The 22,928-nt window shown below is 40.6% G+C and overlaps 1 protein-coding gene and 2 long non-coding RNA genes across 5 annotated transcripts in view; 1 reads left to right on the top strand and 2 right to left on the bottom strand.

Moving 5' to 3' along the window:
- The window catches only part of LOC310734376, a 159,544-nt gene that overhangs the window by 71,172 nt on the left and 65,444 nt on the right, over window positions 1-22,928 (top strand). The gene's annotated exons all lie outside the window — the stretch shown is intronic.
- Window positions 1-22,928, bottom strand: part of LOC310734355 (uncharacterized protein) — a 198,600-nt gene that overhangs the window by 66,283 nt on the left and 109,389 nt on the right. The window contains exon 27 of the mRNA XM_083556263.1: window positions 4,500-4,844. Within this exon, the coding sequence (XP_083412389.1) occupies window positions 4,500-4,844 (345 nt within the window). The remainder of the gene's footprint in view (window positions 1-4,499; window positions 4,845-22,928) is intronic.
- On the bottom strand, window positions 446-4,331 carry LOC310734370. 3 transcript variants are annotated; one of them, XR_014536020.1, is made up of 4 exons: window positions 4,053-4,331; window positions 3,836-3,940; window positions 3,350-3,730; window positions 446-2,707 (listed from the first exon to the last, which is right to left on the bottom strand). It is a non-coding gene; the product is annotated as an uncharacterized lncRNA (long non-coding RNA). The 3 variants fall into 3 exon arrangements; XR_014536021.1 differs by having other exon boundaries at window positions 819-913; window positions 3,635-3,730; XR_014536022.1 differs by having other exon boundaries at window positions 1,811-1,875; window positions 3,635-3,730.

Consider the following 22,928-nt stretch of genomic DNA (forward strand, 5'->3'; position numbering starts at 1 on the left):
GGTTCCACACGATGGGGCAGACGAACAGCTCGGGAGGAATTACTGGTTCTGGTTCGACAGGTTCATCCGGACCGTAGACGCGGTAGAGGGCGTCGGCCTTACCGTTCTTAGACCCCGGTTGGTAGGTGAGGGTGTAGCTGAACGGGGTGAAGAACAGGGCCCACCGGGCTTGTCGGGGATTTAGCCTCTTGGCCTCTCTGAGGTATTGCGGGTTCTAGCTAGGTCTAGTTAGAACTGACGGTGAGTGAGAGCAGGAGAGGGGTTTATGTAGGGCTGCAGTTAACGAGCCGCAGGTGCCGATACTTAGTATGATGGGGACAGTGATTATATATATATATATATATATATATATATATATATATATATATATATATATATATATATATATATATATATATATATATATATATATATAATGGCCTTGCTGCAATCAATTTTACAATTCCTTTTTTTATTTTATTTTATATATTTTTTTTTTTTAAATGGTAAATCTTCTCAGTTTAAATATGTTTTGTATTTTCTATTGTGAATAAAATCTGGGTTTATGAGGTTTGCGAATAATTCCATGCAATCATTTACAATATTGTACATTTTACACAGTGTCCCAACTTTTTTTAATAAATGAGGTTGTATAACCAATACATATTTTTATATATATTAGAGTTTTTCCATTTTAACAATATAATGTATAATTTATACTGTTAAATACTTAATGGCTACTAAACATTTGTACTGTTCAGAGCCTTGTTTGTCTTATCTTCACAATAAATCTTACAAATTGCCTTTTTTTGTTCACCAAAATGTGATCATCAAATCATACCTTAAAATAATTTCAGATGGTCCATAATCCAGAATAGAGAAATGATCCTAACAAAATTAAGAGCAAAGCAAGTTGCTGCTTCCGTAAAAAGCCCTAGAGAGAGAAAAAATCAGATCAGTCATTAATTGATGTAGTGCAGTCAATTAAAAAAACTCTCAACCCACTGGAGAAATACACAACGGATTACTATTATTACTACCTATATTACTACAAAGTGGTACTTCAGCCACAGCCCTGGTGGCCATGAACTAAGTCACGCTCAGCAAGGTGGTCCACACAAGTTTTAAAAGGTGCGGGAAGCTGAAGCGGGGGTCTGGCTGGACTCCGCTACACTTCCAACAACTACCTGTCAACAACCTGCTGGAGTTCCTAGAACTAAAATGGGCTATTCTGCAGCCGGGTGGCCACGCCCCTGATCAGCACCAGCAGTGATTCTGCCCATTTGCATTTCTGCACCTTCAGCATGTGGCTGCTGGCAAAGGAATGCAATTTAATGTAATAAATCTTATAGTGTTCGAGCAGTTTGTTGCCCAACTACTAGTGAGGACAGCAGAATGGGGTCATTGCCACTGTCCTCCATCGTTGGAAAAAATGATCTAGTTGTTAGATCATCACATCCCTCCTCTTCCTGTATATGTTTCAGACATTGGACTGGATCCCGTATGGCCCATAGACAACCTCTGATTAAGCTGGGATATATTGTGTATTGGTGTGTAAGGAAGAAAGGACGTACATAACACGCTTTGGTGAATCCAGGCTGCAATCAGACCTCAATTCACCAAAGCCTGGTTAAATATTGATAAAATGTAAATCCCACTTAGCAGAAAAAACAATACGATCGATAGAGACAAAAACCAGTCTCTGGCTCAAATATCTGCTGAGATTGGGAACAAATTGACCAGGATTTTTTATTTTGTTAAGGGAAATGTGTGCTGCTCTGTCCAGCGGTAATGGTGCATGGTGAGGGACGTGCATGACATTGGGAGGTGTTTCTGGGGCCATCAGCATTAATTCCATGTCAGGAGAGCACAGAGAGGGAGAAGGCCTGTCTCTACCTGGGGATTTCACATTAGAAATTACCAATTGGAGCAGATGCAGAACAAACTCTGCCTTCAACCAAGTAAAAATAATGTAATGCTGATTGGCAGCGAATGCAGCACAACATTGCACTCTGCAGCCCCTATGTTTCAGTTACTAAAGATTAAATCATGACTCATGCACTGATTTGTATCCATTCTCCACATCTCAATAATGGCAAAACAGCATCAAGTTGATTAATCCAGTTAGCTTCCTTGAGAACAGAGTGAATTTTTGAGCGCTTGTGCTTGTGACAAAGCATTAGCCAGTATAAGAACTGTAGACACTCAGAAGTGACTCATGATGCAGAGAGGTTCAGAAATTTGGTCGATGGTTTCCTCTGTTGGAGTGGAGGGGGAACTGCAGTGGGTGCTGTGACACTGCTGGATCTTGTCAGAGAAGCTCCTACCATAGTCATTGCTTATTGATTTTATTATTAGCTTGGCACACCAGCCTGTGCAGGGGACTCATTAAGGGAACTGATGCAGTGTACAAACAAACCCAAAGACAGTTTTATTTATACACACACATTGTGAGGGTTCATGCTCAATATTTTGTTTTCACAGATGCATTATTTGTGAAAGGTTTATATGACCCACCAGCCATACACAGTCTAAATGATGTTTCTAAGTATGAAACGAGGTTTAAGATTGTCTAGATCAGGGGTCACCAACCTTTTTGACACCGAGAGCTACTTCTTGGGTACCGACTAATGTGAAGGGCTACCAGTTTGAAACACACTTCTGAAATAACAAATTTGCTGAATTTACCTTTAATTATATGTTATTATTAATAATTAATGATATTTATCTATGTCAGGGTGTCAAAATCAACTGCACTGCATTTTCTTAACATAAATATGAATAAAAACAGACAGGAATATTATTCCAGAATAAATAAACTTAAACTTTAAATAACTTTAAATATTTTGCTCTTCATAAAAATATCTCCAGTCAAAATTATACAAGTTAGAAATATGAACATGCTGCAAAAAACCCTGAAAAAATTAATACAAATTGTGCTTTTAAGTAAACGTTAAAATAACACCATATCAAAACAATCAGATTTCTTTGCTCTTATGCCATTTTATAAAAAATAATTTTAAACTTTAAATAACTTAAAATATTTTGCTCTCCATAAAAATATCTTCTGCTCTGCATTCAGGCTTTTCAGCTTCTCCTGAGGTTTTGTCTTGTAGTGGCGTCTTAGATTCAATTCCTTAATTACAGCCACATTCACTATACAAATAAGACACACGTGTTTACTGGCAGTGTTAGTAAACATCTACTCAGAATCCCATCGGTTTTAAAAGGCTCGGTTTTCAGAATCCACTTTTCTCTACACCATTGTAAGGGGCTTCACAATAACTGTACAATAAGGTTAAATACATCAACAGAAGTTCGACTTGATTGACGCTGGAATGTTTCCAGGTAGCCTAGCGTTCGGTAAGGCAGCTGAAGCGCTGCATTATGGGATCTGTAGTTTGTGTTATCAGCGCTTCATATCGCCGGGCCATTAATAACAATAATGGTGACCCCTGATCTAGATGGTGTTGTGCTAAGTATTATAAAAAAGGAATAAGTCCCAGCTCTATGACAAATATTCACACCATGTCTGTGGATCAAGTGCTGTTCAATGTGCTGCAGAATAATAAGTGTGGCAGCCATTTTTGCTAAATCAGTGAATAATGTGATAATTACAGTTATAAACAGTGTAACTGTTAAAAACAATACTTACCCTCAGTAACACCCCAAAATATGAAGACAATGGACATCATGATATTAGGACAAAGTACATGTGCACACTGTATAACTCGGGCTCTTCTGCTGTTATCTAAAAAAAACAAAAAAAAAACAAGGTGATTTGGGTGAAGTTTACATGAAATTAAAATAAAACCTTAACAAAATTCTAAAGTTATTGAAAGAAGCCCAGACTCACCTTATTTTTTAAAAGATGTATAAGAGAAGTAGCCTAGGATAAATGATCCAATTACAAACCCAAGGATGTACATCACAATTATCCCAATATGCATAGAGGAAAAACCTGCATGGGACAAACACCAGAGTTATTAAACCACTACAAGACTGTAATATATAAGAGTAGTGAATGCTCTACAAAATCTTTACCTGTTTAGTGTCCATACAAAACAACTTACCGAGCTGCTGCACCTCCACTGTTGTGTTATCAGAAAATGTCCCAGAAAATGCTAAACAGATGTACAGTCCTTTGTCCTCAATTCTGACATCCTTCAGTCTCATTGAGAAGTTTCCTTTGTTTCTGTCTACAGTGCTGAAGAATTCTACTCTGCCCTTAAATCTCTCATGTGTTGATTCTGTCAGAATGTCACCCTCCTGATAGAGCAGCACTAAGAGATCTTCATCCTGTTTCTTCCATGAAACCTCTTCTATCTTTTCTGATGGTATATGTGAGTCTACAGAGCTGCATATGCGGGTGATTTCTTCACCCGCATATGCAGATATAACGTGGGCTCCAGACACAATCAATGAAATGATAATTGTTCATCATTTTGACAAACATTTATAAATTTTTATACGATGTATTTTTACAGATTATTAATTGAATCAGGTACAAATTTACCCACCAATCTCCATTATTTTAATCAGAGTTTCATCAGAGTGCTGGTTTGTGTAAACTACACACTTATAAACTCCTGCATCTTCCCGAGTCACATTTGTAAGCAGTAGAGTGAAGTTTCCATGAGCAACCTCCTCAGAGAAGAAATGAGCTCTTTCTTGATAACGCTGGTTCTGAGACTCTGGTCGTTTCTCTCCATTTTGCCACAAGTGCACTAGAGATCCAGAGTCAATTCTTTTCCACTCCACTTCCAGTTCTTTCATTGGTAGAGGAGTTTCTACAAAACAGGGCAACATCACTGAGTCTCCCAGCTGGACAGTGAGAGAACCAGATGGACCCTGGACATGGAAACCTAAAGAGAATAAAAACAATGTTAAAATAATGTTGACCTGATGTGTAAAATGCTATTCAATCCTCATATCTCAAGTTTCTAAATTTCTACATCTTCTCTTGTGTTGGGGGAGGTCAGGCACTGGGAGCAGGACGTCAGGTTCTCCCTTCTCTCCCTTAATCTGATACCCAAATTTCTCGGTCTCTACAAATGTGGAACCAGTCGAATCTTTTCTCCAGACATTCAGCTAAAATACTTTCCCGTGCTTCTTATAAACCTTGCTAGAGATGTTCTTAGCTAGTTGGAGATTTCTTCCTGGCGTTGTGATTCAGTTCATCTCAGAGCAGTTCAGTAGGATTTAGGTGCAGTGGCTGAGCAGGTCATTCCATGATATATGGGTGTAACACTTTTATAACTATATAACACTCAGCTCATCGTCTTGTTATATGGTGAAGTCGGTTCCAATGAGCTGCAGTCCAGGCAGAATTGCATGGTGTTGAAGTATAGACTGGAAGCCATGTTGGATCAGTTCTTGTTTCACCCAGTGTCAGGATCTGGGAGAATTCTGTGACCAGATGTTGCCACTGGGCCCCTACTCTCTATTCCCTACTTCCTGTCCCCTAGACCCTCACAGTGTCCCTAATGTTTTCACCTGGTCCTTGTTAGTTTCTGTGTATTTAGGTTCCCTCTTTTGTGTCTGTTCTTGTTGGTTCATTGTCGTTATGTTCAGGTGCCTTGATGTTTTGTTCAGATGTTATGTGACCTTTTTTCTGAGTTTTTTATTCAGAGTTTTCCTGTTTCTCAAGTCCTCTGTGAAAGTCCCTGTGCTTGATTTGTGTTTTGTCTGGCTCTCCTTCATGACACTGTGTCTTTTTCAGTTTAATAAAGTTTCCTGATTGATTCTCATTGTTATTCTATGTTGTGTTTTGATATGTTGCCTGTTATGTTTGTGATGCTAAGTATGTGATTTCATGTGTTTTTTGTTTCTGTTTTTGTTGCACTGTCAGACAAGAGACTAAGCGCAAAAAGGAATTTTGCCACAATATATATTGCATATATAAACACAAGACAAACTGAGTTCTAGAAACTTTTGAGTCTTGTACAGTAGCTCCAGAGGAGGCACAATTTACAGTTCCTCTGAAACTTATCTAACCTAAACCACACCCTGTCATGATTTTTTGGTTGGTCGGTTGGTCTTTTCTTTTTCGTATTTTTTTCTTTCATAATACTCTTGTGTTGGATTTAATGATTCAGTAATTATAAAAATAAATTATTTGATTTCTGTATAACTGGAAATTTTCGAGGTGAACTATTAGTTCTAGTTCCTTAATTCTGCATGAACATTTTTAGAAGCACATGAAGAAAAGAAAAAAATCCTGAATTTCAGCTCTATAAAATTCAGTGTACTCACAGTTCACTATTAAACACAAACATGGTGAACATTACCATTACAGAAGATCACCGACAACAGCAGATGAAACCAGAGCAGTACAGCAGCCTCCATGTCTGTAACCGGAATACAGTACTTTCACTTTTCACCTCAGGTGACTTACAACGAATTCTGTCTGGATCCCTCCAGAAACACCTTCATCTACTGTCAGATATTTGAATACCTGAGTGTGTGTGTGTGTGTGTGTGTGTGTGTGTGTGTGTGTGTGTGTGTGTGTGTGTGTGTGTGTGTGTGTAAGTGAGTTAGTGAGTGTGTGTGTGTGTGTGTGTGTGTGTAAGTGAGTTAGTGAGTGTGTGTGTGTGTGTGTGTGTGTGTGTGTGTGTGTGTGTGTGTGTGTGTGTGTGTGTGTGTGAGTGAGTGTGTGTGTGTGTGTGTGTGTGTGTTTATATTTGTGTGTGTGTGTGTGTGTGTGTGTGTGTGTGTGTTCTGTGATAATCAGTCATGTCAGTATTTTCCAGAGAGGGTAAAAATGACGTTTTAATACAATAAGAAGTGTTTTTAAAAAAGAACAAATGGAGTAATTACATTAATAATAAAGTTTACTATGTACAGAAACGCATATGAGTCCAGAATACCAACATTTAAGGTGTTTAAAAACTTTTAATTCATTAATTTTCTCCCATAGAGCAATAAATAAAACACTTAAAGTGGTTTAATGTGATAAGACGGTGTTTCTAAAAACCAGAACTCTGTGAAAACATTAATAATAAAACACACAAGCAGTTTATTCTTATCTCATTGATCCGCGTTAAACTTTTTCCTTAACAGGTTTCTGTGGGAAAAAACGTGTAATTAAACACGTGATTTCGTATTCTGGACTCGTTCATGTCTATTCAGAGTATTTTATATTATTAATGTGTTTACTGGGTTTGTTTTATTAAAAACACTCATCACATTAAGCCATTTTAAGTTTTTTCCTTTGTTTCTATGTAAAAGAAAATGCGTAATTAAACAAGTGTAACGTTCGTGTAGGGTTCGCCTAAACACTTCATACTAAGTAAAACAATAAACGAGATTATCCAAACTTTATTACACACCATAACCTTCAGCCCGAAGTCACCGACACTTTAGCACCCCCAAGTGCGCATGTCCCTTACCTATCTTATATATTATGGACCTATGGATGATCATGGAGAAGTAGATGCCGAGTGTTTAAAGGCCCTGGCATGGAGAAGCTGATGCTGGATCTATGATGATCACAAATTGTTCTGTATTGTTGAAAGATTTATGACCAAACTCTTGATGTCACCCATATGAGGATGGGTTCCCCTTTGAGTCTGGTTCCTCTCAAGGTTTCTTCCTCATATCATCTAAGGGAGTTTTTCCTTGCCACTGTCGCCACGGCTTGCTCATCAGGGACAAACGCACCCCATTCACCTTCACTGTTGTTTTCTGTAAAGCTGCTTTGAGACAATGTCTGTTGTGAAAAGCGCTATACAAATAAACTTGACTTGACTTGACTTGACTATCTTTGGCAAGCCCCAAGGGGAAAAATGGATTACACACATACAATGAGCACCAGTTGATCCACAATTAGATCACAAAATATACGTCCCCGTTTATATGCAAAAATAAAAATAAACATCAGTGGGAATACATAAAAAAATAATAATAATCACAGACCACAAACAGCCATGTATGTTGAGCATTAAACACAGCACAGAACTATATGACAAAATCCCACTTAAACTTAAACAGTCATATCAATACAGAACAAAATCCTGCAAATGGCCAGGAAGTCTACAAGCTTTCCCAGTCCTACTAGAGCTAGGCTCTCCCTACCAGAGACATCAGATCCCATGGGAAATGGTCCAGGCTGTGACAAGGGGAAAATGGGCAATGTGTACCGCCGTACCCTGTCATAATGCACTACTTGAGCCCTCTCAACATTGTCAAAGGGGTTTACAATCCGCTAAGTTCTCCACATTAATCCATGACTTGCACAACTTTATAAGGTCGCTTCCAATGGGGTGCCAGCTTCATGCGAGACTCCACCTGGTTGTGGAGCCACACCCTGGCACCTACATCATAAGGTTGGTGATGCAAGGAAACGTCATGGTACAGTTTCTGACTATCATAAGCTGCCTCACTATGCATCCGCGCACTGCTAAAGGCAGAGTTCAGTTTCCTCATCAGTGAAAGAACAAACTTGCCATGTGACACTGCCATCTGTGAGTCAAGAGCACGGGTGGGTAACAGTACATTGACGGAAACTCGTGCTTCCCGACCGTGGGTCAAGAAGAAAGGAGTGAAATGAGTGCTGGAGTGAGCCGTGGTATTGTAAGCAAAAGCCACGTGTTTCACATAATTGTCCCACTCCCCTCCATAAGTCAAAAGTGTCTTAGCCAGTTGATCCATCAGAGTCCGATTAAAGTGCTCAACCATGCCGTCTGATTTCGGGTGGTAAGGTGTGGTGCAAGTTTTTTTAATGTTCAAAAGACGGCAGAGTGTCTGAACCACTTCCGCCTCAAACTGACGACCAAACTGACGACCCTGATCTGAGTGCAAAGTCTCTGGTATGCCATGAAGCAGAACATAGTCCTCAAACAGACATTGTGCCACCGTCTGTGCAGACTGGTTAGGTAAAGCATACAAATTGACAAATTTGGTAAAGTAGTCCTCGACAACCAGCATGTACCGGTTACATTTTGAAGTGGCAGTCTTTTAACACGCTTTTAACACGCTACAATCCGTCACGCTCCCTGAGATCTCAAAACTCTGGGCTTCTAGTAGTTCCTAGAATAGCAAAGTCCACAAAAGGCGGTAGATCATTCTCACATTTAGCTCCCAAACTCTGAAATAGTCTTCCTGACAGTGTTCGGGGCTCAGACACACTCACACAGTTTAAGTGCAGATTAAAAACGTATCTTTTTAGCAAAGCCTACACATAACACACATCACATCATAACCTTGTGCTCCAGAACATCTGATCACATGCACATTATCAACTTGTGCTGTTCATATCATGAACAGCAGCTACGCTATTTCCTCTTCACTGCTTCTCTTTCTCTCCCCATCCCGAGGCTTTCTGAGGTTTGGCCAGCTCCAGTCACGTCCCACCTCGTGAAGATTATGGACCTATGGGTGATCATGGAGAAGTAGATGCCGAACTTGCAAACATCCCGAACCATCTACAGATGTATGAGTGCCAATTGGATCCCACTACATGTGTGGCATTGGACCTCCTGGAGTGTTTAAAGGCTCTGGCATGGAGAAGCTGATGCTGGATCTGTGATGATTACAAATGTTGAGCTCAGTAGCTCCTACGTTTATACCAAAGACTGTAGAAAAAACATTTACTTATAATCTTATACTCCAGTGCTCATGTTAGTTCTCTCTCTCCAGTGTTCTGTATTGTTGAAAGATTTATGATCAAACTCTTGATGTCACCCATATGAGGATGGGTTCCCCTTTTGAGTCTGGTTCCTCTCAAGGTTTCTTCCTCATAACATCTAAGGGAGTTTTTCCTTGCCACTGTCGCCACGGCTTGCTTATCAGGGACAAATGCACACCATTCACCTTCACTGTTGATTTCTGTAAAGCTGCTTTGAGACAATGTCTGTTGTGAAAAGCGCTATAGAAATAAACTTGACTTGACTTGACTTGACTGGCAGGCAGCTCCAAGATGTTGTAAGAAAAAATGATGAGGACAACGAAGATCGTAATGAAGAGGTTTATAACAGCGTAGCAGTGACAAAATACACAAAGCACTTTGGGTTCATCGGAGTCAGAAAAAACCCAGAGCAAACTCTGCCCAGATATTTTATATTATTCTTCCCTTTGAAGTATAGACCAGAATTATCCTTTAAATGTAAATTAGATGTAGGTCATGCATGAAGGAACAACTGGCTGGGTGATCGAGGCAGAGGTCACTGTTGTTGACACCTTTGCTGGTGCCGGCCCCCCAGCAGGTCAAGATAGGGTATTGTTTAAATAATAATCATGGTCTCAGACACCTTTTGGTTAGAGATGGTCCTTGATGGCTTACTGCCTCTCCCAGACTGATTCAATTAAGTCTAAGATTAAGATTGATACAACTGAAATTCTACATCAAACTACGTAACTACTTTTTATCAATTTTAAGCCGTTTTGCGGATGAGCTGAATTTAATATAGTGTGTGGTGGAATCTGGATTGAGGCCGTCTGTAATTCTTACATTGTCCATAGCCACTCTTTCAAATGGTCGCACTGACTGAGAACCACCCATTGGGGCACGGTGGGCTGGAACAGGACTACGCCGCATCTGACACGCCTTGCACTGCTCACACCATGCTTTGATATCCCTGTACAGTACATGGAAGGCCAGTAACAAAATTGTCTCGCCCATTCCCACACCTGCTCAGAAGAGAAATGGGCAGAAGCTGGTTCACCATGCAGCTGTAAAAGAATGTCAGATACCAGAGCAGAGGGAACGACCATTTGGACCACCGGATTACCCGTGAGTGGGCAGAAAACTGAGCAACATAACAGTCCATCAACAATAGAAAGATGATTAAATTCATTCCAGAACTTACGTAAGCACCAAGAAGCTCCCTGTAACCTCCACCTGGGCGGTCTTATGGATTGAGCCACCCAGCCTAACACAGTCGAAATATCAGGGTCAGCATGCTGAATAGCCCTAATGTCCGATACAGAGTATGACAAAATATTAATATGAGACCCGCTGTCCGAATTGCTTAGTGAGCCCACGGCAGCCCCATCACCAGTAGAATCAGAGACATCAGAGGAACATGGAATGTCAGTGTCCATTCGAGCAGAACTCACCACGTTCACATCCAGTACTCCCTTATCACTTGGCTCCGCCTCACTCAGGCTTGACGACTCAGGGCGGCGAGAAAGCGCATCCGTGTTCCCATGACAATGTCCATCTTTTTGTACAATGACCCAATTGAAAGGGTCAAGCTCCAGGATCAATCTACCCCTTCTGCCTATTGGATCGTAATGGACATACGCCGAAGCGCTAAGAGCGGACGGTGGTCTGTGATAATTGTAAATGCAGTCCGATGTAATGCTTAAACTCCCGTACTGCCCACACAACAGCCCACAACTCACGATCAATGGTGGACCAATGCCTCTGCATGGAAGTCAGTGTCTGGCTGGCTTATGCGACTACAATATCACTACAGGGTCAGATGACAACAAACTTTTCAAATGGTTAAATGACATGTCACATTCAGGAGTTCACACAAAGGGGACATTCTTCCCAACAAGTTGGTTCAGTGGGGCAGCAAGTTTAGAAAACCCCTCAACAAAGTGTCTGTAACAGGAACAATGTCCCACAAAGGCTTTTAGAAGCCAAAGGCTCCTTAGAAGGAGAATGGGTAACTGGCCAATTCAAGACTTTCTCAGTGTTCTTAGGGTCACGCTGGAGCCCCTTTCGAGAGACTACATGGCCCAGAAAAACCACACGATCTCTGGCAAGGTGGCATTTGAGTGGATTCAGTCTCAACCCAGCAGACTGGATCCTTGAAAACACATTCTTGAGGCTCAACAGATGTTCTGCAAATGTTTTGTTATAAACAGTGTTGGGCAGTAACGCGTTACTAGTAACGCGTTACTGTTAAAAGTAACGCGTTCCCGGTAACGCGTTACTTTTGACAATAACTAATACTGTAACTTGTTACTTTTAAAAATAAAGTAACTTCGTTACCATTACCGTATAGTGCGTTACCCGTTACTTTTTTAAATGAATGAATTTTGGCTGAAGTGTAGACTACAGCAGTGATGCATTGTAGGATTGGTGGATAAACCACTGTAAACACGAAGAAGATGCACTGTGGGCCTGTCTCCGTTTATTCAGGTCTGTGCGGCAGTAATGGCGAGTCGAGGCGAGAGCAAGACGAGTTTCTCAAAGTGGAAATATGCTCATTATTTCACTTTAGTTAAGTATAAAGACAAAAACTTTTAAGGTAAATGTAAGCTGTGTCTTTCTGGTTCGAAGCTCGTATCTACTGTGATAAACAGCAACTTCAATCTGTTGAAGCTCCTCCAGGATCTCCATGCCTGAGGAGCTAGAAGCTAGAAGCTAACCTGGTGTTCTGTTCTACATTGTTGATAGTTTTCATACTTCAGCTGTGAAAGGAAAATTTTTAAGAGTTCAACACAACAGCAGAAGCCACTTTAGTTTTTGATTGTGAATATATTATTTAGCTTGTTTTGTGTTTATTTCAGAAATCCTTGTGATATATTTAGTTTGTGTTGGTCTGACTTAAATAAAAGTGTTTAAAAATGACTTTGTGTTTGTAGACCATAACGCATAAAAGGGCATTAATGGGAACATTAAAGAAGGTTCTTCAAAAAAGTAACTAAAAAGTTACTTTTAACAGTATCGCATTACTTTTTGATGAAAGTAATCAACAAAGTAACTAAGTTACTTTTTGAATTAAGTAACTGTAACTAATTACTATTTTTTAGTAAATAGCACAACACTGGTTATAAATCAAAATGTCATCGATATATACCATGCAGATGTGCCACGGGAGCCCTCTGAGAACTAGCTCCATCAAACGTTGAAATGTGGCAGGAGCGTTGCAAAGACCCATTGGCATGGACCGCCACTGATAGAGCCCTTGTCCCGTTGTAAAGGCCATCTTCTCTCGATCCTCCTCTGCTACTTCCACCTGTCAGTAACTGTTAGAGAAATCCAGCGTGCTAAACCACATCGCGCCTGCTAACGCGTCTGTGTCATCCACACAAGGCAGGGGATGCGAGTCTTTAATAGTCACACTGTTTAAGCATCTATAGTCCACACAAAAAAGCCAGGCGCCACACTTCTTTTTTCACTAAAACAACTGGTGATGCCCATGGGCTACAGCTTTCCTCAATAACGCCATCTGCTAGCAGGCCAGCCACTTGTTTCTCTATCTCAACCCGTTTTCCTGGAGCTGCACAGTATGCACGCTGCCTAATAGGTGCTTGCTCACCCGTTCTGATGTGATGTTTTACAAGTTTACATTTACTGCTATCCTGTCTGGACAAGCTAAAGATATCGTTGTACTCCAACAGTAATGACGAAAGTGAAGCTTTGAAGAAATAGGTGACTCATCCAGCGACACAGGAGGGATATCACTGGGAAAGGACACTGTCGCTATATCCACTGGAGCATGGAATGGCTGAACATTGGAGTCATCAACTGGGTAAAATTCACCCAGGTGCATGTCCTTCTTCAAGAAAATGTCCTGCCCGGTAGGGTTTAAGATCCTAGCTTTAGTAAGTCCATTGTGAACTAAGATGTCTCGCAGTTGTAGCTTAGTACAGCTGAGGTCCAATAAAGCATGAATTAGTTGATGATTTGCTTCAGTTAGTTCAGAATGCAGCAGAAAGAGTCCTCACTAGATCTAGGAAATATGACCACATAACCCCTGTTTTAATCAGTCTACACTTCTCCCAATTACATCTCACACTGATTATAAAATACTACTACTGACGTATAAAGCACTTAACGGTCTCGCACCGCAGTATCTGAGTGAACTTCTGTACCAGTATGATCCTCCACGCCTACTTAGATCAAAAGGTGCTTGCTATCTGTTGGTTCCTCAAATAATGAAGACTCCAGCAGGCGGCAGATCTTTCTCTTATAAAGCCCCACAGTTATGGAACAGCCTTCCAATCAGTGTTCGGGACTCAGACAAGTCGAGGTTGAAAACACATTTATTTAGTCAAGCCTGTGATCAGTAGATTTTTTCTCAGGTAAAGGCTCAGATCTGGAGGGAACATGGATATAGAGTGTTTGCTGAACTGGGATATTTGTATGCTGTCGTCCCCTCATATTCACGTGTTCATTAAGGTTTGTTGACGGTGGTGTGGTGGGTTGTCTCTTATCCCAGAGATCCTCATGTCTGTGTTTTCTTTCTGGTTCTCGAAATTATTACCGACCAGGAGTTTAAAATAATGTGTTTGACAGAAACATGGATTAAACCAAATGAATATTTAGCATTAAATGAAGCGAGTCCTCCTGGGTATAGTTACATACACCAACCCCGTCTAAATGGCAGAGGAGGCGGAGTCGCAGCTATTTATAATAATAATCTAAGCGTCACACAAAAGACTAAACACAAATTTAAAACATTTGAAGTTCTTTACACCAACATAAAATATTCAGTGTCTGAAAGCAGGTCCAGTCAGACAATTCCACTCATTATTATTTAAAGACCCCCAGGGCCCTACTCTGATTTTCTCATAGAATTTGCAGATTTCATCACAAATTTAGTTACTTCTCTAGACAAAGCATTAATTGTTGGTGATTTTAACATTCATTTTGATCATCAGGAAGACTCCTTAAGAGCAGCTGTTGTGTCCATTCTAGATTCAGTTGGAATTAATCAGAATGTTATAGGACCCACTCATAGTGGTGGACACACTCTCGATTTGTTGTTAACATTTGGATTAAAAATAAAAAACGTAGTCATAATTCCACAGTCTGAAGCTATTTCAGACCATTATCTCATCTCTTTTAAAATCTGCCTCAGTCATTGCATTACTACTTCACCACGTTATCGTGTTAAGCGTACTTTCACGTCAGCTACAGCAGCGCGTTTTATTAACAATCTTCCAGAAATTACGATATTAGATAGATCTCCGTCTGACCCTGCAGAGCTCGACTGGGCCACTGAACACCTAGAATCAACATTACGTTATACTCTAGATGATGTAGCTCCCCTTAATATACCACAGTATATGTAGCACAGTGGTATAATGATCATACACGCACCTTAAAACAGACCACTCGAAAATTAGAACGTAAATGGCGTCAAACAAAATTAACAGTATTTCAAATAGCATGGAAGGGGAGCCTCCTAATTTATAGAAAATCTCTTAGTGCTGCTGATCAGCATATTTCTCCACCCTCATAGAAAATAACAAGCAGAATCCTAGATTTTGATTCAGCACGGACGCAAAATTAACAGGGAATAAAAGCACTGCACTCACATGCACACCATCATTAGGTACTAATGATTTCATGAACTTTTTTAATAATAAAATTGAAAACATCAGGCAAAAAATCCAGACGGTTAATATAAAGCCAAATTATTTTACAAGTAACCCTGTAGACAGCAGTGTAATTATAACAGACAATCAATTACAAAGTTTTACTCCTATTCACGAGAATGACTTAATTAAGTCCCTAATTAAGAAACCTGACCTTGACCCATGTCAGCTGTCCAACTACAGACCAATATCAAATCTCCCCTTCATAGCCAAAATTTTGGAAAAGGTTGTAGCACAGCAGTTATGCTCACACCTACTTATGAATAATATTTTTGAAATGTATCAGTCAGGATTTCGGCCTCATCATAGCACAGAGACGGCGCTAGTTAAGGTGGTAAATGACCTGTTATTGGCCTCTGATCAGGGTTTTGTCTCCTTACTTGTTTTGCTCGACCTTAGTGCAGCTTTTGACACCATTGATCACACTATACTACTTGCTAGACTTGAGAACGTTGTTGGAATAAAGGGAACGGCTCTCTCTTGGCTCTGGTCTTATTTGACTGATCGCTATCAGTTTGTTGATGTTAATGGTGAGTTCTCCACACTCTCTGAGGTAAAGTTTGGTGTTCCTCAAGGATCTGTCTTAGGCCCTCTGCTTTTCTCTTTATATATGCTGCCTCTTGGAGAAATTATTCATAAACATGGTATTAGATTCCATTGCTATGCTGATGATACACAGCTGTATATTTCAGCAAAGCCAGATGAGAGAGATCAGCTTAACAATGTTGAGGAGTGTGTAAAGGACATTAGACAGTGGATGCTCGATAACTTTCTTCTGCTAAACTCAGATAAGACGGAAGTACTTTTACTAGGACCACATGCAGCTAGAAGCAAACTTTCCGATTACCTAACATCTCTGGATGGTGTTTCTGTTTCAGCGTGTACGGCTGTCAAAGACCTTGGTGTGATTATTGACTCGAGTCTTTCCTTTGAGGCTCACGTGAATAATATTACCAGGATTGCCTTCTTTCACCTTAGAAATATTGCTAAAATTAGAAATATGATGTCGTTACAGGATGCAGAAAAACTAGTTCATGCTTTTGTTACTTCTAGATTAGACTACTGTAATGCTTTACTGTCTGGGTGTGCGAGTAAGTGCATAAATAAGCTTCAGTTAGTTTAGAATGCAGCAGCAAGAGTCTTCACTAGATCTAGGAAATATGACCACATCACCCCTGTATTAATCAGTCTACACTGGCTTCCAATCAAATCTCGCATTGATTATAAAATTCTACTACTGACATATGGGCCGTCTCTTATCCCAGAGATCCCTCATGTCTGTGTTGCCTTCTGGTTCTCCCTTTTAGTTATGCTGCTATAGCGAGTCTTGCCAGAGTCCAAACTGCACAGTGACTTTAACTCTCATGCAACAATAGGTACACTTAATAATCCATATCCTTCTCTTCCTGTCACCCTCTTCTCTCTCTCTCTCTCTCTCTCTCTCTCTCGGTCGAGTTAAACATGCTCCTGAGGCTCCAGTGACCACTGTTCCTGCCCCTCTCCCCCCCGTGGATCTTCCCACTTCATCCAGGCCTGCCTGGATTGGACTGTAGTTGATGTCAACAGTCTCCTACACTGACTCAGAAATACACTTCGCTTTTGATCATCATCACTGCACCCCGCAACATTGTATACCCGCCACAAATGGACATTCGGTGTAACCCAGATGAGGATGGGTTCCCTCTTGAGTCTGGTTCCTCTCAAGGTTTCTTCCTTATGCCATCTCGGGGAGTTTTTCCTTGCCACAGTCGCCAGTCGCCACCGGCTTGCTCATCAGGGACAAACTTACTCATAAAGAACATATTCATTTTTAATCACCGCATTATCTGTGTAAAGCTGCTTTGAGACAATGTTCATTGTTAAAAGCGCTATACAAATAAACATGAATTGAATTGAATTGAATTGAATTAAATTCTCCCTTTTAGTTATGCTGCCATAGCGAGCCTTGCCGGAGTCCAAACTGCACAGTAACATTAACTTTCATACAACAATAAGGACACTTAATAATCCATATCATTCTCTTCCTGTCACCCTCTTTTCTCTCTCTCTCTCTCTCTCTCTCTCTCTCTCTCTCTCTCTCTCTCTCTCTCTCTCTCTCTCTCTCTCTCTCTCTCGGTCGAGTTAAACATGCTCCTGAGGCTCCAGTGACCACTGTTCCTGCCCCTCTCCCCTCCGTGGATCTTCCCACTTCATCCTGGTCTGCCTCTGGATAGTGTTCTCTTCAACTGGAGGCCACTCTGTGCAGCTGGGGAAGGTTTGTCATCAACGCCTTGGGTGGTTCCATGTAATTCCGGAGTAAGAACGGGAGCTTTGAGGAGGGATTAGACTGTATAATGTCAACAGTCTCCTACACTGACTCAGGAATACAGTTCGCTTCTGATCATCATCACTGTACACCGCAACATTGTATATCTGCTACAAATGGACATTCGGTGCAACCCAGATGAGGATGGGTTCCCTCTTGAGTCTGGTTCCTCTCAAGGTTTCTTCCTTATGCATCTCGGGGAGTTTTTTCTTGCCACAGTCGCCACCGGCTTGTCATCAGGGACAAACTTTCTCATAAAGAACATATTCACTCTTAATCACCACATTATCTGTGTAAAGCTGCTTTGAGACAATGTTCATTGTTAAAAGCGCTATACAAATAAAAATGAATTGAATTGAATGATTTCTCAATAGAAAGTCCCAGCCTAGCAATACAGTTTGTGTGGTCTCTCTCAGCACATGAAACAAATGCTGCCATAACTCAGTGCCCAGCTGAAATGTTATTGTGATAGTACCTAATGTATCTAGCATTTGTCCATTCACCGCACAAGCCGACACATAGTCCCTTTTCAGCAGCCGATTATGAAGTGTTGGAATTGACATACGAAACTCAGCGCTCATGGAAGGAAGCACTGGAACCAGAATCCACTAACATTTGCACTTCAACACCTTCATTAACTCCTCTCACATATGACACTAGCAGCTCCTGACCACTGTTGAAAATAACATTCACGTCTTAAAGGACTGAGTAGCCATCGTTCACACGGTCCTTCTGAGAGCCCTCAGGTAATACAGCTGGTGTTTGGGCCGCAACATCAGCAACTTCCCGTTTCCCAGCACACTGCGATGTTCTGCTCTGCCAGGAGACATGAATCGCACGCCTCTTTTCCTTGAATCATCCTCATGACTGGGCCATCCACGAGCGGGGCTGGGTGGGAAGCGAGTTGTGTATGACTTGTTATAATCACGAACATCCATACATTATGTATGTTCATCACTGCGTTGGAACATTTTATTCTCAGTCTCAGGTGAACGGCCCCTCAAAAACACGTGACTGGCATCCACGGCCCCCGCAGACACACTGGCACATACCATTAGACCCCGAGCGGTCTCCACTCCACTCATTCATCGGTCTCAAACTCTCACCAGTTTTTAATCTTTGGTTTTCCTCACCTAAATGCCTTAGCTCCATCCTTATATATCTCATTTCTCCTGTTAGCTAATCCAATGCTCTATAAAGTCCTCCATTATCAGTCACGGAGTAAACAGCAGAGACTCCATCCATATTGCAATCAGTCAGGCATGCAATCAGTCTTTATCGAGTCTCTAGCCATTCTGGTCTTATGTGCTTGTCTATACATAGTTTGCTATTATTATTATTATTATATTTATTATTAGTGTTTACTAAGTTTGGTCTTTTAAAAACACTCTCTTTTCGCATTACGTTGAGCGTTTTTCACTTTAAGCGATTTAAAATGTCCCAAGATTTTACATATGAAATGAGGATCTCGAAAAGTTTGAAAGGTTCATTTTAAAGTAAAATATATAAAAAAATATGGTTAACAAAAATACATGATAAGAGTTGATGTATATTTATTGTCTTGATGGAGTGTAGCTGTTTCTTGGAATGAATCTTCGTAGACACTGATATATCTTTGTAAATAAAGTTTTTATTATCTAACATAGAAATTCAGCATCTTCATGAGCCTCCTGGATCAACTCGGAGCCGCCGTATTGATGAGTCGACGACTCCCGATTCATGGCTCCACACATGTTAAATACTTTGCCCGATCTCTGGGTCCGCCTCTTAATGTATATGATCTCATTTGGCAATAATGCTTTAACACAAAGCGAAGTCTGTTTTTGTCCAGACTAAATGTATCCCAGATGTATCGGAGCTTCCTTTCCCAGATCATTCATCTTAATTATCTAATGAACGGGTCAGAGGTCGTCTCCCAAAAGGACATGCATCCTGGATCATATTCTATACTTCGACTCATACTGATTTAAGGACAACAGTCTCATTTTCCCAGTCATGACTCTTAAAACGAAAACTATAGTCTTTCATACATTTGGCTTAACGAGAAACATCTGGTCTGCCTCCAGCAACACAGAACAAAGTCGAACACAGATTAAAGATATTGCATATTAAAGATATTACATATTTAAGAAACTATAGCGTAATGTAATAATTTGTGATATTTATTACTTTATTAACTTTATTATTAGTGCATTGAGGGAGTGTATAGAGCCCAATATGCGTCTAAATAAATCAGCTGGGAATCAGGTTTTACTGTTTTGTGTACATTATGACACTGTGCTGTATCTATTTGGGATGGTGTGATTCAGTGCTTCATATCGGTGCATCAGTGCTTTGAGAATACTGATGGAGAAGTAGAGAGAAGGTCAGAAGGTGTTGCATTGTGTGTTTGTGGATTTAGAGAAAGCGTATGACAGGGTGGAGAGAGGAGTTGTGGTATTGTATGAGGAAGTCTGGTGTGTCAGAGAAGTATGTGAGGGTGGTGCATGACATGTATGAGGACAGTGTGACGGCAGTGAAGTGTGCAGTAGGAACGACAGACTGGTTTAAGATGAAGGTTGGACTGCATCAAGGATCGGCTCTGAGCCCTTTCCAGTTTTCAGTGGTGATGTACAGGTTGACGGATGAGGTCAGACACGAGTCTCCGTGGACTATGATGTTTTTTATGGATGATATTGTGATTTGTGGTGAGCAAAGTAAGAAAAAGTTTAAATCTGTTCTTTTTCTTTATTTTTTTATTTTGCACTTTAATCTGCAATAATTTTGCAGTTTTGTTTTCATTGTTCATAAAATATTAAACAAAAAAAACATTTACACTTCTACATTTACTGTAATGTTTTCACGTATACTATTTTCAAAAGTATTGGGACACCTGAACATTCCTGCTATATGTGGTTCTTTTCCTAACGGTTACACAAAGCTGGAGGCACGTCAGAACGTCTTTAGATGATAACATTTTCATTTATTAGTGTTCACCCTTTTTGTGATATTGGAAATATTTTCGGTTACACCACCTCTCCAGAAAATGACATCCTGCTTGATGAGGGAGCAGAAAACATGGCTTAACACACAAGATAGTTTGGATATATGCAGAGGAGGGACATAGGGTATATTGGTAGGAGAATGCTGAGGATGGAGCCATTGGGAAGGAGAAAAAGAGGAAGACCAAGGAGGAGGTTTATGGATGTGGTGAGGGAAGACATGCAGGTAGTTGGTTTAAAAGAGGCAGATGTAGAGGACGGGGGGGGGTATGGAGACGGATGATCCGCTGTGGCGACCCTTAATGGGAAAAGCCAAAAGAAGAAGAAGGTAGTCGGAAAGCCTTTCAAAAGGCATGAATTTACAGGCCTTAAAAAAAAATGATTTACTGTGATTGTGTGATTCTTTGGGAGGTCAGCGAAAAATTCCACAGCTAGATGGGACCAAGGACGCTCTGGTATAGGGAGTGGTTCCAAAAAATTCAAAAGGAAAGTTGACGAGAGGTTCTGACTTGCACATGTAAAGAGCAACTCTGAATGTACCCTTTGATCTCTGTTAACATGGATGACCACTGGAATGCGTGGTTTATTTTCAGGTTCATGGTGACATGAAAGGGCATCTGCTTTACTATTCTTGGTGCATGGGTGGTAGGTTACAGTCAACTTGGGTAAAAAATAGCGACCATCGACCTTGATGAGGGTTCAGTCATTTGGCATGTTTAATGTACTCAAGCATTTTGATGATCAGTGATGACCTCAATCGGGTTTTGGTCCCCCTTCAGCCAGTGTCCCCACTCCTTGAATGCCTCCTTGATGGACAGAAGCACTGGTTGGCAACGTCGTAATTAAATTTGGCATTCGTTAATTTCTATGAAAAGTAGGCACAAGCCAATTGCTTGCATGTATATAATGCTGTGATAGTACACCACCTATCTCACTGCTAGATTCGTCCGCCACAAAGGGGGCACAGGGGTACGGAAGATAAAGGATGGGAGCCAAGGTGAACCATTGTTTTATAATGGGCATTCACTTTCACTGTCAGTAGAAGTTGGCAAACCCTAGGAATCATTGCAGTTCCTTAAAACACTCTTTGAATAGATTATAGCGGTCAGGGCCTTCTCTGCTGGCCTTAACACTATCAGAAGCACTGACCTACATTTACAACATAAATTCTAATATTTGTTGCATGAAATTGTATTAATTTATTCCCAACAGTTTATTCTCTTTATTTCATAGTGTTTCTCTCGGCTGCACTGCTTCCAGTACGTGCATGTGGATGTTAGATTTTTTTGTCCAATCAGATTTTCAGCCTCTATGTGCTGCCATGTCAATCTGCACAGGGCCTTCACTATCAGTACTGCTGGCCTTTTTTTTTTTTTTTTTTTTTTTTTTTTTACCTTAGTCTCTATTAGCTACTGTTTCTTTAACCAATCAGATTTAAAATTCTCCTCACAGGGCAGCTAGCTGGCCCAGAATAGTGTCAGCATTTTTCCGTCCCACAGCAAAACATACGGTGTGTGTGTGTGTGTGTGTGTGTGTGTGTGTGTGTGTGTGTGTGTGTGTGTGTGTATATATATATATATATATATATATATATATATATATATATATATATATATATATATATATATATATACAGTGGGTACGGAAAGTATTCAGACTCCCTTAAATTTTTCACTCTTTGTTATATTGCAGCCATTTGCTAAAATCATTTAAGTTCATTCTTCTTCCTCATGAATGTACACACAGCTCCCCATACTGACAGAAAAACACAGAATTGTTGTCATTGTTGCAGATTTATTAAAAAAGAAAAACTGAAATATCACATGGTCCTAAGTATTCAGACCCTTTGCTGTGACACTCATATATTTAACTCAGGTGCTTTCCATTTCTTCTGATCATCCTTGAGATGGTTCTACACCTTCATTTGAGTCCAGCTGTGTTTGATTATACTGATTGGACTTGATTAGGAAAGCCACACACCTGTCTATATAAGACCTTCCAGATCACAATGCATGTCAGAGCAAATGAGAATCATGAGGTCAAAGGAACTGCCTGAAGAGCTCAGAGACAGAATTGTGGCAAGGCACAGATCTGGCCAAGGTTACAAAAAGATTTCTGCTGCACTTAAGGTTCCTAAGAGCACAGTGGCCTTCATAATCCTCAAATGGAAGACGTTTGGGACGACCAGAACCCTTCCTAGAGCTGGCCGTCCGGCCAAACTGAGCTATCGGGGGAGAAGAGCCTTGGTGAGAGAGGTAAAGAAGAACCCAAAGATCACTGTGGCTGAGCTCCAGAGATGCAGTCAGGGGATGGGAGAAAGTTGTAGAAAGTCAACCATCACTGCAGCCCTCCACCAGTCGGGGCTTTATGGCAGACTGGCC

The sequence above is a fragment of the Silurus aristotelis genome (assembly GCF_946808225.1).
Source record: "Silurus aristotelis genome assembly, chromosome: 12".
Lineage (NCBI taxonomy): Eukaryota > Metazoa > Chordata > Actinopteri > Siluriformes > Siluridae > Silurus > Silurus aristotelis.